Source organism: Mastacembelus armatus, chromosome 8 (genome assembly GCF_900324485.2).
Source record: "Mastacembelus armatus chromosome 8, fMasArm1.2, whole genome shotgun sequence".
NCBI classification, from domain to species: domain Eukaryota; kingdom Metazoa; phylum Chordata; class Actinopteri; order Synbranchiformes; family Mastacembelidae; genus Mastacembelus; species Mastacembelus armatus.
Genome location: NC_046640.1, coordinates 16,847,506 through 16,862,484, shown reverse-complemented (window position 1 = coordinate 16,862,484; position 14,979 = coordinate 16,847,506). Strand labels below are relative to the sequence as shown.

The 14,979-nt window shown below is 39.8% G+C and overlaps 1 protein-coding gene and 1 long non-coding RNA gene across 3 annotated transcripts in view; one reads left to right on the top strand and one right to left on the bottom strand.

Annotated features, from left to right (window-relative positions):
• fam20ca (FAM20C golgi associated secretory pathway kinase a) overlaps positions 1-14,319 on the top strand; it is a 35,697-nt gene extending 21,378 nt beyond the window's left edge. The window contains exons 4-10 of the mRNA XM_026325449.1: positions 4,571-4,663; positions 6,561-6,676; positions 7,575-7,755; positions 7,843-7,952; positions 8,071-8,152; positions 8,427-8,486; positions 12,596-14,319. Of these exons, the coding sequence (XP_026181234.1) occupies positions 4,571-4,663; positions 6,561-6,676; positions 7,575-7,755; positions 7,843-7,952; positions 8,071-8,152; positions 8,427-8,486; positions 12,596-12,854 (901 nt within the window). The 3' untranslated portion in view covers positions 12,855-14,319. The remainder of the gene's footprint in view (positions 1-4,570; positions 4,664-6,560; positions 6,677-7,574; positions 7,756-7,842; positions 7,953-8,070; positions 8,153-8,426; positions 8,487-12,595) is intronic.
• The window catches only part of LOC113141209 (uncharacterized), a 41,604-nt gene continuing 35,341 nt past the window's right edge, over positions 8,717-14,979 (bottom strand). Inside the window, exons 3-5 of one of the 2 annotated variants that reach the window (XR_003296723.2) lie at positions 12,570-12,766; positions 10,866-11,776; positions 8,717-9,031 (exon numbers count right to left, since the gene is read on the bottom strand). This is a non-coding gene — a long non-coding RNA (uncharacterized LOC113141209). The remainder of the gene's footprint in view (positions 9,032-10,865; positions 11,777-12,569; positions 12,767-14,979) is intronic. The other variant, XR_003296724.2, reaches the window with a different exon arrangement.

The following is a 14,979-nucleotide window of genomic DNA, read 5'->3' as shown; positions in this document are numbered from 1 at the left end:
CACTTTCACTTTCAGAAAGCCACAGTAACCTGGAAACTATATCGTTGAATTGAATTTGATTTACTGTCACAGTGTGCACATATACAGTGAAAATGTTTTAAAATTCCTGAAAGCTTTTTTGCTTTGTGTAATTTTAACTGAATGTTTTACTGCAGGTGGGTTTAATGTCTTTAGTGGTTCTTTTACCATTAGCAGTGCTGTTAATGAGGAGGTTCTTGCACTTTTTTCTGGGCATGTCCTACCAGCGTAGGAATAGAGGCAATATGAGCCATTTTTCTCAACTGCAGATACTAATGCACATTGACAGTCTGTGGCAATAAAAGGGAGCAATGCACCAATAAAAGAGAAGAAGAAAACTGCAAACTGATGTGGTATTCACTGCAGGTCCATAAACTTTAAAAAGACTTTGCAAATGATATGAATAGGGAAAAATGCTTTGAAGGCCTTAAGGATGAACAAAGCATGATTAGTGAGAAACACAGAGTATACGAAAACCTAAAACCTTAAATCTTTTTCTATAGTACAACTCATAATTAACACTTTCTTCTCTGTGAATGACAATTCCTTACCAGAACCCAATACCTAAATTTAATGTGCAATATATTACCTTCATCATGAATTTAAATATCTAATATCATGTGCTAGCGATAATACTTTCATATCGTTAATTTGGATCATTAATGAAACAGCATGATTCACCCTACTCCGACAAAAGATCAATCAATAGACACGGTATTTTCACATCCAAACTTGCACATAGTGAATACTTCATGCAGCAAAAAGCTGATTGCTGATAATATTCTTCTACATCTCGCCTGCCACCTCATGAGTCTCTAATAACTTTCAGATTGAAGCACTGACATTCATCTTCAAGTCAAGTTTTCTCCCAGCATTCTTATGATAATATCACCCATACTGCTTCCCACACACACAGATAACTTACCTTCCTCTCCTGGAAGTGTCTCACCCTGTGTGTTGAAAATAGCTGAGGCAAGAACACAACTTGTGAAACATTGATTTGAAATTCAATCTAGACAGCTACCTTAGGGCCCTGGGCCAATTCTTAGATCCCTCTCCAATACTGATGCTGGAAGAAGTGAAGTAGTTGCATGCATAAAGGAAAATAAAGGGGAATAAGCAAATACAGAGGCTGTAATACAGAAAAATGAACATATACACACAAACGGTATTTTTCTGTTTGCAAATGTAAACACTAACACACATACTGTACACATGCGATCTTGACAGTCTTTGCTGCTGTTTCTTTATTACAGCCACATGTCATGCTGCTGACAAGCCTTTCTGACAGAAATCACCAGACTGAAGAGGTTTTTTTTTTTCTCCCAATCTTTTATCCGGCTCCTCATCTTTCCAACTGTCTGTCACCTGGAGAGGTGTTGTGATCATGCAACAAGGAGCCATTTACCAACGCGTGTCCTGAATATATCATACTCATCATTTGTGTTTCTCCAAAACCCTCAAATGCAAAAGAAAAATAAAAAGTGTAGCAGCTGTCAAGAGGAAGCAAGTGGAACATATAGGTTATATTAGTTTGTAAACACCAATCTGTTCTTTTGCCATGATGATGAAGAGAAAAAAGGTAGTTAGAGGAGAGTGGAGAACAGAAACTGACAGATGGGTCCAGAAAAGAAGTAAGTGGAAGAAGAAAGGAGAAGGGGAGCAGGGAGAGAAGCTGCTGGATGATTGATAATTGGTGTTAAGTAGGGTCAGGCTGGCAAGAGGGAATTTATTTGGCAGTGTGGGTAACCAAACAGAATTGATAAATCAAAGCAGGTTAGAGAGCACTAAGTAGGATCAAATATTCTCAAGTGTCCTTTTGTTCTCGTTTTGTTTTCCACTATTGAAAGCTACTTTTCCAGGAACCATTACTTGTGTACAGATATTGTCTTCTCTTAGCCTTTTCTTGCAGATTCTTCTTCTTCTTTTGAATTTTCTCAACTTACTTGGTTTATCTGGTTGGTTAAGGGTCTGTACCTTGGTTGATTGGATGAGAGCACCAGGCTAATTCTGCAATCACTCCAACATCTAAGTCATACTGATGACTGGAAAACTGATTTGATATAATATATCCAACTTATAAATAGGGAAGCTCCTTAAAACCAAACAAATGTCGATAGCCCTGTTAAAAACATTACTTCTTTGATTATGTCTATTTATTTTATTTACTGTAACATAAATGTAATGCAGAAAGCAGCTCTTTCATAAAGTCTTTGGTGTCTGATACAGATACTGTATTTTAAAGAAAGACTAATATTTGTCTGCTGGTGTGCACATTGCATGTACCCAGACCGCAGAGCAACTTGCTCTAGATGTCTTGTTAGGCACTCACACACACACACACACACACACACACACACACACACACACACAGAAGACAGACAGCCAGCCAGACAGAGACATAGGAGCCTGTCAGTGGGGAGCTGAAATCTTCTGTGGGTTACAGGTAAATGACAGATCTCCTGTGTGGCCTCTCTGTCTTTCTCTTCCGCCGTCTACATCTTGGATCAGTAGCCAGATGTCATTCCAGTGCTATCCCAGTAGGAGTACATTCTTTATGGTTTGTCTCCTCTGCTTCCACCTGTTGCTTGGCCCCTTTGTCATTGGATAGAGGTTGAAAACCATATGATTTCTTCAGTCATTTTAACTAAACTCATGTCCACTAGCTGGGAAAAACAAACTCACAGGTGAAGAGATTTATTTCCTCTCATCAGCTTCACTCCAAACAGAGAAGTGGTGAATGTTTCGATTTTTTCTCTGGCTGGGTTTATCTCTGCTGCCCTCTCCCTGTCACCAGCAAGTATCATCAGTCTGCATGTGTGGTGTATTTGCGTGTCTGTGTATGTGTGAGAGAGACAAAGAAAAGAGATGTGTGTACAGACTGTGGGCCACAGCTGTTACAGCGTTCGCCTCCTGCCTCTCCCACCTTTCTTTAATACAGAACTGCCAAGTCAGCACAAACTGAGTGCACATAGGCAAGCAGTTCCTCACATTTCACACACACACACACACACACACAGACATACAGTTTGTTCGGAACCACAGTACAAATGGTATGTTTTCTGTTGCCTAATCATACACTGGTTTTATTATCAAGGCAACTCACTGATGAGGAGGCTGGTATATATAATTCTGGGAAATTTGTGGATATCCACGTGTGTGTGTGTTCGTGTGTGTGTGTGTGTTTTATGGCTTTTCATATCAGAAACCTGCTGCTGCCTAGTTTCCAAATCCTGAGGAGCTTTTTCCCTGACAGGAAACTATTTTACATCTTGGTGACCATAGCAACCAAGGCATGTAATGCTTCTCAGTCATGTTTAAGTTACACATTTTGCACAGTGGAAAGTAAAATCAGGAAAAGAATCATATATGGTTAAAGGGTAGGGTTAGAGTCATCTCACTGTTCAAACTTAGCATCTTTTTGTGCCACTTAACATTTTCTGCAACACGTTTCTCTCTACATGATAAGGTGCTTTGATACTGGCATATTTGAATGATTATAATGTTTGTTACAGGTGCTTTTCATGCTGTGGCTTTTAAGGTCACCTTTTAAAACACACACAGTCATTTTGTCCCCTACCCTGTGCCCTGAAAATGAGTCCCCCTCCTTGCTCTGGGTGGGAAAGCAGGGTTTACAATGACAACAACTGATTTATGGGAAAATGGTAGTTTCCCATGTAAAGGAATAGGAGGAGAATATTTTATGTTAGTAGTAGCTTCACCTTTTATAATACAGGGAAAAAAAGGAGATAAGGAGAGAAAATGATGTACAGCTCCACCCTGGATGAGAGGAACAAAGATAAAGGAGGGCAGTGCATGAGGGGATGCAGAAAGTGGCAGCTGACTGTGCCAGTAGAGTAGTTATAGTGCAGGTTATTGTCAGGTCTGTCTACGTGTGTGTGCGTGTGTGCATGCATGTGAGAGTGAGAGAGGGGTTAGAGAGTGTGCAAATGTGGTGAAATAATATCCTGCTGCCAGATGAGCAGAGAGACAGGCAGAGAGCAAGACAAACACAAAAGGCTTCTAGCAGTTCCTGACTCAGATCCATGGCTTCGTTGGCAGAGTCACATCTCCTGGATGTCTGTGTGCGTGTGTGCGTGTGTGCGTGTGTGTGTGTGTGTGTGTGTGAGTGAGTGTGTGTGTGTGTGCGTGTGTGCGTGTGTGCGTGTGCGTGCATACATTTGCTGGTAGGAACAGCAGGATGTGAGCAAGAATCTCATCCAGCTTCCCTTCAGCAGTCTTGTCCACACAGGCTTTGGGTCTCTTGCGTCAGCTTCTGTGCTACAAAGGGATGTAGACGCTGAGATGAGTCTCACCCTGCAGGAAACAAAAAACTAGTTAAGGAGAGAGACCTCATTGGAGCTGAAATGTCTCATATCATAATACATATCATATCTTAATACAGAATAGATGTTTCAGCTTTCTCATCTTTTAGCTCCCAAACTCCACATTTTTCATTTAAGAAAATATATGAGTACAAAGATTTCCCATTAAAAAGCCTTTAAGAATTTCCTTAGTAATGTTTAATGTTTTTTTAATCGTTGTCTTCTAGGCAGACCCGGGAGCAGGAAACCCCTCCAGACTTCTTTTATTTCTCTGACTTTGAGAGGCACAATGCTGAGATTGCTGCTTTTCACTTGGACAGGTGAGATTGTTTTTCATCACTTGCTGTGCTGAGACTACTCTGTGACTCATTTGTTTCCCATCCTGTTTTTAAGTCATATTTCACTGTCTGTTCCAGGAAGAGTGACAGGTCACATGTTTGTTCATAGAGTCAAAGCCTGCTGTAAATCTGAGGTGCACCATAATGGACTTAAGCTGTGAAATTTGATGGGGATTAGGTACATGAGGGATTAGATAACCCACTGAGAGCAGGGATCATCTCCTCTCCTTGTTGCTGAGAATATTAATTTGCACATGATCCTTTTAAAACAGAGAAATGCCAAGAAGAGTCAAAAATGATAGTTGAGATTCTCAGACAGGATGATAAATGAACTGTAGGTCGTCTTAAGATCTGCTGAGGGCATGGTAATTACTTCACACAGACTCACAAACACATACACTTCTGCTCTTTGTTAGATGAGGTAAGCGACTTATGTTTGCGTGGGCAGAAAGATGGAACAAAACAGGAAATTACAGGTACACCATTACCACCAAGAACTGGTTTTATGGCAGCAGGGAGGTGCCTGAGTTACCCCTAAAGAGCAGTTTGTTTTTAGGTTGCGTGCACCACATGGGGCTACCTATGAATTATAGCACAGTTGCCCGACCACAGCAGCCTCTGGATACCCATCTGAGCTACTGCTTAGTTTATGACCTCATAGTGAAACAGGAATGTGGAGTAGGAGGATGCTTTGCTCTGCTAAAAATTTCTTTAATTTGAAATCTAATTCTAGACAGTTTTGCCAAAATGTACTAAAATATCCTGAAGATTTAAGGGATGAGGTACTTTACAATAATCAATTAAATCTCAGGGGGGTTATTTTTCATCTGTGTATTATCTTGACATCTGTTGTGAACTTCTTGTGACTCAGGGGCGTGTAACAGGCAGAGTGCACACAAAAAGATGCCTTAGTGTGCTCTCACCGCCACATACACACATATGCAAACACAGGTGCTCCTTTGTCACCATGTCCCAGTGTGAACGTGCAATTTGCAGCTCCTGACTGTTGTTCGCTGTAGGTTACAGTTCATAAACGTTCTTCCATGCAGACAGTCTGTATGTCTGCCTGTTCCCAGGAGGCTTAGTTTTGCTCTCAGATGGGTTGGGATTAATGGACAGAAAACATACAGTGAGACGGGCTAAACCGGGAATGAACAGGTATCGGGTTCTGAAATAGGAGCGTAGGAAAAGAATGCGAGCAAGATGGCTGGAGACAGAAATGAAGTGAGAGAACAGGAAGAGGCTGAGAGTGAGGGGATTAGGTAGATGTGGTTCATAAAGTTAGAATGTATTTGTCTGTATTTAAGTGTGTGCTGGTAAGATAGACACTCAGACACCCTTGTGAGGGAATGTTACATGTCAATAAATACAGCTATTTTCCCAATGACACCTGCATACACTGTATAGACAATGAATTATTAATACATCTTGTCTGCTGAAACAGCAAGTTTTGTACTGACAGGTTTGACTGGAAATCACTGAATATTTTTGAAGAAACAGGATCCTGATGTCCCACTTTTTCTTTGGCTTGTCTTTATTTGGCCAGTAATGGACAAGTAGTGCACATTATTGCAGATGATGCAAAGAGGGAAAGGGCAGAAAACAGGAACACAGGGCCACAGCAGCACACAAAGACACAGCAGGTGCTTGGTGTTCAGAGCCCTGCTGGTTAGTTGGAAACACGCATCATTGCCTGGTGCACCATGGGAGACCTGTTCAGTTCAGTGAAGTCAGTAAAACCTGATTTGTAGCCTGCCACTTACAGTACTTCACTGTTGATGTAATAGCAAACTAGTGCATTAATTCAGTTGTATGTTTTTACTTCCCAAAGGCTGATCACTGTTAAACATTGAATGATTAAATTTCTCTCCATCTCCAGGATCCTTGACTTCCGAAGAGTACCCCCAGTGGCAGGACGACTTGTCAACATGACGAGGGAGATCAGAGATGTGACGCGGGATAAGAAGCTGTGGAGGACCTTCTTCATCTCACCAGGTAGTAACTCTGCAGTTTCACACAGGAATGTCACTACTTGGCTGCATCCTATTTGTACAGGGCACAGAACAACTGTATCTCACTGACTTTGCCTGAAAGACAATTGGGCTATGTGCCTGTAGTTGAGTGTAGTCTGAGTTTGTACCTTATGGTCAGTGAGAGACAATAAAGAAAAGCATAGGTAAAACTTACCACAGGGGGGCACTGTGAGTCAAGTTTCACAGAACAACACTACAAAGGAGGAATTAATAATATACAAGATAAATTATACAGAAATAATAAAACAGCATTAAAAACACAAAAATAAAATCCAAATAAAGTAAATGAAAATAATGTTGACAGCCAATCTAAAGAGTGTGTCAGATAAAAGCAAAACCATTGCAAGATGAAGAAGTTGAGTAGTAATACTCATTTTGGAATTCTGAATAGATCCATAATGTTTAATAAATAGTGTTTAAATCTAAATATTAACTATTACAGAGATGGGGGAACTATAAGGTAACTCAGAATGAAGAAAAAGCCAAATTTATACAATACAAAGGAAGTCATTTGTCAAGTAGAAACAGCAGCCAGGGAACATTGAAGAAGTTTAAAACTTTTCAAAGATATCATTCCTGAACATTGAAGTACCTGTTTTTAGAACAATGACGACACAAAGATAATTTAAGTAATGTGGTTTGAAGAATATCAAGGAAAAATATACTTTTATAGAAATGAAACCTAAAAGTCAAATGAAATGTTTTGAGCAGCCAGTCTGATCTGAATTCACATCATTTCTGTGGGAAAAGATGAATGAACAATGGTCAGGTTTCCTTCTGTGTTGGACATCATTCAGTCTAATTCTTCTCTCCATACTTAGTCTTTTTTTAAGCCAGTACGTTTTGTCTTCTTTTCTCAGCCAATAACATCTGCTTCTACGGTGAATGCTCTTACTATTGCTCCACTGAGCATGCTCTGTGTGGAAAACCAGACCAGATCGAAGGCTCTCTAGCAGCGTTCCTGCCAGACCTGAACCTGGCCAAACGCAAGACCTGGAGAAACCCTTGGAGACGCTCCTACCACAAACGCAAAAAAGCAGAGTAATGATCTACTTTGTCAAACCTCATCTCTTTTGACTCAGTGTTTCAACTCGACAGAACATACTAATATTATTTGTATTTTCTCAGATGGGAGGTGGACCCAGATTACTGTGATGAGGTGAAGCAGACACCTCCATATGACCGTGGAACTCGACTGCTGGACATCATGGACATGACCGTTTTTGACTTCTTAATGGGTAAGAAAAACATATTTTATATATTTTGACAAATACATTTCATATGTATGCCATTGCTAATAAATTAACTACAACATCCTTAATATTTACTCACCATTTTTTTTCTCTCCTCGCACAGGTAATATGGATCGTCATCATTACGAAACATTTGAGAAATTTGGAAATGACACCTTTATTATTCACCTAGATAATGGAAGAGGGTAAAGACCTTTAGTTGCTTTTAAAGTGTCTAGTAAAAGGTTAATCCTCTCAAATGGCAAAGCTACTTAAAAGCACTTTTAGTTGGGTATTAATATCAGCAATCTGGTACTAATCATTCATAAAATAACTACTTGACATCACTGTTACAAACTTAATACTGATAAGAACTGCCTTCAAGTGAAAGCTAAATAACTTTCTAACATGCTAACTCTATCAGAATGTATTTGTGATCATTTGTCATTCATCCTTTGATCTTTATCTCCACCCCTGTAGGTTTGGAAAACATTCACATGATGAACTGTCCATCTTGGTGCCTCTCAGCCAGTGTTGCAGGTTAGAATTTTTGGTTGTCTATTCATTTTTAACAGTTTGTTTCTTCTGCTAGCATCAGGATAGAAAGGATGTTGAATAGACCAAAACATTAAAGTCAACTCAAATCACAAAGTCATCCATCAATAGCTGAATTGCAATTAAATTTAATGCTCCTAAAAGTGGTAAAACACAAGGCGAGACCAGGAGACGGATGGATAAATCAAGAGCTTTATTATCAAAACAGGGTAGAGGGATGTGGAGTTGGAGCCTGAGGGGAGCAGCAGAGTGACTGGGGAATTTTAGATGCACAAGTCTTTCTGGAGCAGGGAGGACAGAGCTGGCAGGACAGGTTGGGAATGAGCTGACTCAGGCTGTAGTGAAGAGCTGGGATGCTGGCTTACTGACAGGGAAGTTGGCTGGGACACGGGCTTGGGTTTGAAGGTAAAGCAGCTGGCTGGATAGTGGAGCTGGATTAACAGCTGTTAGATTTTGGAGTCTGGAGAGTCATGTGTGTAGGTAGTGGGGTCAGCAAGGTTACACAGGAACAGGAGATGAAGCAGATGGAACTGCAACAGACGGAGAACTGTATAAGCAGAGTGCACGGAAAAAACAACACTCAGCAGATTGTCTTAGAAAGCAGCTTGAACGCAGTTAACTGATGGTAGCAGAGGTTGATCTGGCAGCACAGTTGTGGCAGAGTGTAAGTAAAAGGCTTGACTGCTGAGATGTGATGTGTTTCAGTTGGGATGACAAATGCCGTTTCTCCCACTAAACAGCATGGACACAATTTGAGTCAGAATGTGAATGAAGCTTTTGAATCACTTGCTGCACTGCAGAGCAAGTGTGAGGCTGTTACAACACTTTTAACCATGGTAACTGTACATAAAGATGACAACAGTGGTAGCATTAATATGCTTGTATATTTAAAATGTAGGAAAAAATTACTGTCACTAAGACTAGACTAAAACATCTTTAATTTGACTAAAACTAGTTTAACAAATATTGAATGCCTAAATTTTATCCAAATCTTATATTTTTACTAAAAGACTAATATTAAATAACTCATGGTAATTAGATGCATTTGTCTGCTTTCTTTTTTAAGTCCTATATATCATATATGGGTACAGGGTACAGTTGTGACACCTTTGATACTAAGAGGCGGCCATGGCTCAACAGGTAGAGCAGGTCGTCTAGTAACCAAAGGATCAGTGGTTCGATCCCTGGCAAGACTAAACCCAGTAGCTGATCAAATATATGAATTCCTTCTGATGATGACACAAACATTCAACAGCAGTTCATTCATCTTTGTACTATATAGCCTTAAGATTCTGACAATTACTGTATTGTGTTTTGAGAATGCCAACACATCACTGTGACAGAGACAATATAGCCTAACTAAGTGTAACAGTTTATAAGCTGGTCTAACTGTTGTGTTTTTAAACGAAACAAAATGATTAGTAGAAGACTAGCAGTGACTTAGTGACCACTTGGTGGTAGACACTAAGTGTAAGAGTTGTAATTGCTATACTTCTAATAACATTACAGAGTTGGTGGCCCAACAGTGCAGTGGGTAGCCCCGTCGCCTCCCAAGGAGCTGGAAAACTAGCAGAACATTATCTCTGTAGGACCACGGTTGGCTACCCCTGGGCTAAGCAGTACAGAGAATGCACGGATTTCAGAGTTGCTTTTCAGGATAGAGGCGCCTCTGGCCATCTGCCTGACATGATGACAGAACAAATCAACTAGAAGAGTCTTCTGATAACTCAATTGGTGGACTGGACACAAGTTTCCATTTCAAAAGACTGGCTCAAAATAAATAAATCTAGCTGCAAATATAAACAGTAAGAAAATTATAAAGTGCTTAAGAAATGGAGACATAAAATCAACGTGTTTGTTATAAGGTCAAGTCAGAAAACACTTTCAGGAAATACCAATTGGTCTAGTTTCTTGAATTCATGTTCATACTGTGTAATGTTCTCTCATCTGTGACAAACTGAAAACCCTGTCCTCACAGTTCCTGCTTGCCACAGATGAGAGAGCATTACATTACTTTAACATGAATTTTAAGGAATGACTTCAAGGCCCCAGTTTAAAAGAACATTTCCATCTATTACACTTTATCGTACAACATTCAAACACAAGGATTATGTCTTCATTTAGCTCTTACTTTTTCATTAGTTGTGTAGCTGCTTTATCATTTTCTTTTGAGAGAAAGCATTACAAAATCTAAACATGACATAAATAAATTATGCTCCCAAATTTAAAGAGTGTGCACTCTTGAATAAAGATAGGTATAAACCTCCATATAGAAAGCACTATAACTGTGAGACTTATCAGTGCTGTCCATTCGGTTTAAACAAACAAGGTATTATTTAACAGGCACTGTACTACTTGACTTACTGATTCGTGGTAGAAGTCAAGGTCCTTGTAGTACATCAAGATGTCATCCAAGTATACAAAAACTGTCCAATCATATCCTGCAGGACGTCATTTACCAGCTCCTGGAAAACAGCAGAAGTGTAGGGGTTTATTTCCATCTTTGTTCGAGAACATGGTTTTAAATTTGAGAACATAACTTCTTGTTTTCTTGTTCAGATGCTCCATAAGGTGGGTAATTCCCTGCACAAGTTGCCTGATAGTGGCTCTCTGAATGGGAGGAAAGTCTGGGTTGGTTTGATTCATGCTGGGGTTCAGGCTGTGTCTGGTGGGTTCATGTTATGTGGCCAGATCATACTGCTACATTAGCTAATGAACCCAGATCCATACCCAGACCAGGAGACAGATGGATAATTCAAGAGCTTTAGAATCAAAACAGGAGATGGATGTAGGGGAGCCTGAGGAGGATGCCAGCTAGTAGCTGAGTGACTGAGGGAATTATGGGCAGGTAAGTCTAAGCAGAGCAGGGGAAACAGAGCTGGCACAGGAGGTTTGTAGTGAGCTGCTTTGGGCTGGCGAGAAATGCTGGGATGCTGCCTGAATGGCAAAAAAATTGGAGAGCAGACTGGCTTGGGCTAGCACAGCAATAATATCTGTGAGCTTGGGGAGCCTGGAGCGGCATGTGTGCAGGCAGTGGGGTCAGCAGGGTTAGAGAGCAGGAGTCGAAACAGACAAATTACACAGCAGATTGTCATAGGAAATGGCTTGAATACAGTTAACTACTGGCAGTAGAGACTATGATCTGGAAGTATGGTTGTTGCAGAGCTTAGTATATGTAGAAGGCTTGATTGCTGAGAGGCTTTGTAGTTGGCACAGCCCTGCTTCAGCTCCTATGCATCAGTCCCCACTCCTGCAATCAGACAACCACCACCTCACTCAGAGAGAGAGGGAGGGGGGAAAGAGGGAGAGGGGAAGGGGAAAGGGAAAGTGTCACTCCAAAGCTGCCAGGTCAAGTTAGTCCAGCCCAGGATGTGGAAGGGGGACCAGTGGGGACAGTCTGGGGTGACGTCACAGTAACCACTTTTTTATTTTTAATGGCCTAATAGCTTTTGCTGTAGCAACACCTTCAGAAAGGCTTATTTAAGCAACTACAGTGATAAGCTTACACTTAAATGTGTGAACTGCAGATTCAAATTCAAATTATTCAAATCAAATTCATTTGTCACATATATCTTCATACAGGGTTCGACATGCAGTGAAATGCTTTTTACGACGGTCCAACATTTAAACAGAGTATGTAAAAATAAGGATAAATACAATTAAATAAAAAAATAAAGTAAAAATAAGATAAGGATAAAGATAAGATAAAAATACATAAAAACAAAAGATAAAAGGATAAGGGATTTGACTTGTATACACACACACACACGCTAGAAAAATATATACACATGAATGGTAGTATATACATATGAATAGTATTATATACATATGAATGGAAAAATGGCAACGGATGTATGTGTATATGACAGAGGGTCTCTAAAGTGTCCATGTGCTGGGATAAAGTATTGAAGTGTTAAAAAGTGACTGTGCCAGTCCAGTGTTAAAGTGATAATTTTAGAGATAATTTTGTGATAATTTTTTACAAGACATCTTGTAATACATGACTACTGTGTATCTCATCATTATAATAACAATAAATAATCTGCCTGAGATTAGGATTTTATTTACCTGTTCATCTTGTCGGTTGTTTCCAGAGTCAGAAAGTCCACATATCTGCGTCTTCAGCTTCTGGCCAAAGAGGAGTACCAGCTAAGTGCCCTGATGGAGGAGTCTCTGCTGCGTGACCGTCTGTCCCCTGTCCTCATACATCCTCACCTCCAGGCCATGGACCGCAGGCTCCGGCTGGTGCTACAGGTCCTGGCAGGCTGCATAGAGAAAGATGGCTATGTTAATGTTGTGGAGGAAGATATAGTTGGGGACACAGCGACCCACAGGAGCCCAGGCCACAGGTAGTGAGTATAAGACTCCGGATTTATGGGAACCGCCATTGGACCATGGACTACATCTGTGGCTGTCCCCCCAATGTGACTGGACCAAAAATCCCACTTATGATATCAAGCTGAATTCAGTGAATTCCATGACTTGCCATCATTGCCTATATGAAACAGCTTTTAAGTGTGTTCATTTAGGAGAAACTGTCCACAGATACAATAAGAGACTGTGCTCACACAAACACCCTGGAATTGTATTTCTGTTTTATCGGGTGATGATAATGACGAAAAGGAACCACTGCTGTGTTTGGATTTTGTCCTGTTTGTTTTAAATATGGAGGATAACAATTTGCTTTATGTGTTTTTATTATATTAGTCCATAACCAAATAAAAATTTACACTGACTTGGCAACATATGGTCAGATGATAAGCTTTATCAGTTATCACAATGTATGAAAAGATTGAAGTGTGTAGATTTTTCAGGATATTTTTCCATTTGGAAAATGTGTTAGATAATATTGTTTTTGCTTTCAACTCAACTATATCAGCAGAAGAATCTGGCTTAAGTTAAACAACAACTTAGAATCAAGTCCAAAATAGTGTCTTCTCTTTAAGCTTTTTGTTTTGGCAAAGACTGACTGAAAATGTCCAACCACTGAATAACATAAATCTGAGTGCAAGGACATTTTACACTGCAGTTCAAAAGGTACCTTCACTTTGCCTTATTCCAATTTTGTATCTCTCTTTTTGTTTTACTTTCCCATCTCGCCAGCAACTTTATCTTGCACTACCAGCAGTACGTGTAAGTGTAAGGAACGGAGACCATACTACCATTATTCCATGGAACATTTAGTATTGCCTGCTATGACATAATTTTATCGTTTATGCAATGAAAATTTACAGTTTGTATGTTTAGTTTTATGAGATTTTATGTCCAAATTACTATTTATTGGTGTGTCACAAAGAATGAAAGTGGTTTAATGAATTCTAGTATATTGTGTTGCTTCATATTGCTTTATACATTGGGAAATATTTAGCATTTGGATATTATTTAAATTCACATTCCTTTGGATACTATTATTATTTTCAGATGACAGAAAAACAATTTTGTTTGATTTTGGACATTAAGTTATTGAAACAGTGCCAGTGCAATTTTCATTTCCCTCTTTGGTGTCCTGTGTTTGGCTAACCTGGTACCTGTGCAATGACAGAAATGCAGTACTTGAATGTTTTTGGGTTGGCAGTATGGACAGGATTCATAGAGGTACAAACAGTGTAAAGCCTGGGATCTGGACTCAAGTCTGCTAGTGGGTGATAAAGGGGTTAAAATGTCTCAGCCCAGCACAGGGATAAACTGGGCACTGTTCTCTGATTTTCAGATTCTCGGTGTAAATACGTATAAATACTTTAAAAACCTAACAAGTTGCACCGCACAGTGATTTGCTTCTGTTTTCTGCTACTGCATTGTTACTGTGAAGATCTGTTCATTAAATGATTAAAGTGTGCAATAACAACAACAGTGAGGCTATTTCTCTCAGCGAGTGTGGCTGCAGGCCTGAGACACTGACGTTTTATGAGTTACAGGTCAATTCTAAGGACAAACAATACAAAAATTAAAAGCACTGGGCTGAATGAATGTTGAGTGAATGCTTCCTATCTATCCAACACATCCAGCCAATGTGAACAGCCTTATATCACGAGTATCACCATAACTGTAACCTGACAGCATTTAATGGACCCAACTGCCTGAGCTACATAGAGGCAGCTTTAACTACACACACCTCCCTCTAATCTGAGATCAATACACAGTTAGTTCTAAAAACACAGTTGAAGCTGAAAGGTGGGTAAATTTGCCAGATCTTACTAATACTAATGAAGATTTCAAAATCCTATAGCTGCAAACTGTGATAATTATAGTATGGACAAAGTTTCTCATTATTAATATTAAACAAAGGGCAACCATTAGGCTCTTCCAGCTGCTGACCTCTAACCTCTAAGGGTGAGTCAGAGCTGCATGCACTCCAATACACACTGCATTCTGCATGTTAAGCCAATGACTTGAAAATCAGCCTATGCAATTAAAAAAACAACCTTCATCACATCCCAGCAACATGCAACGCTCTCTTTTGTCATTTGGTTTTCAGGAC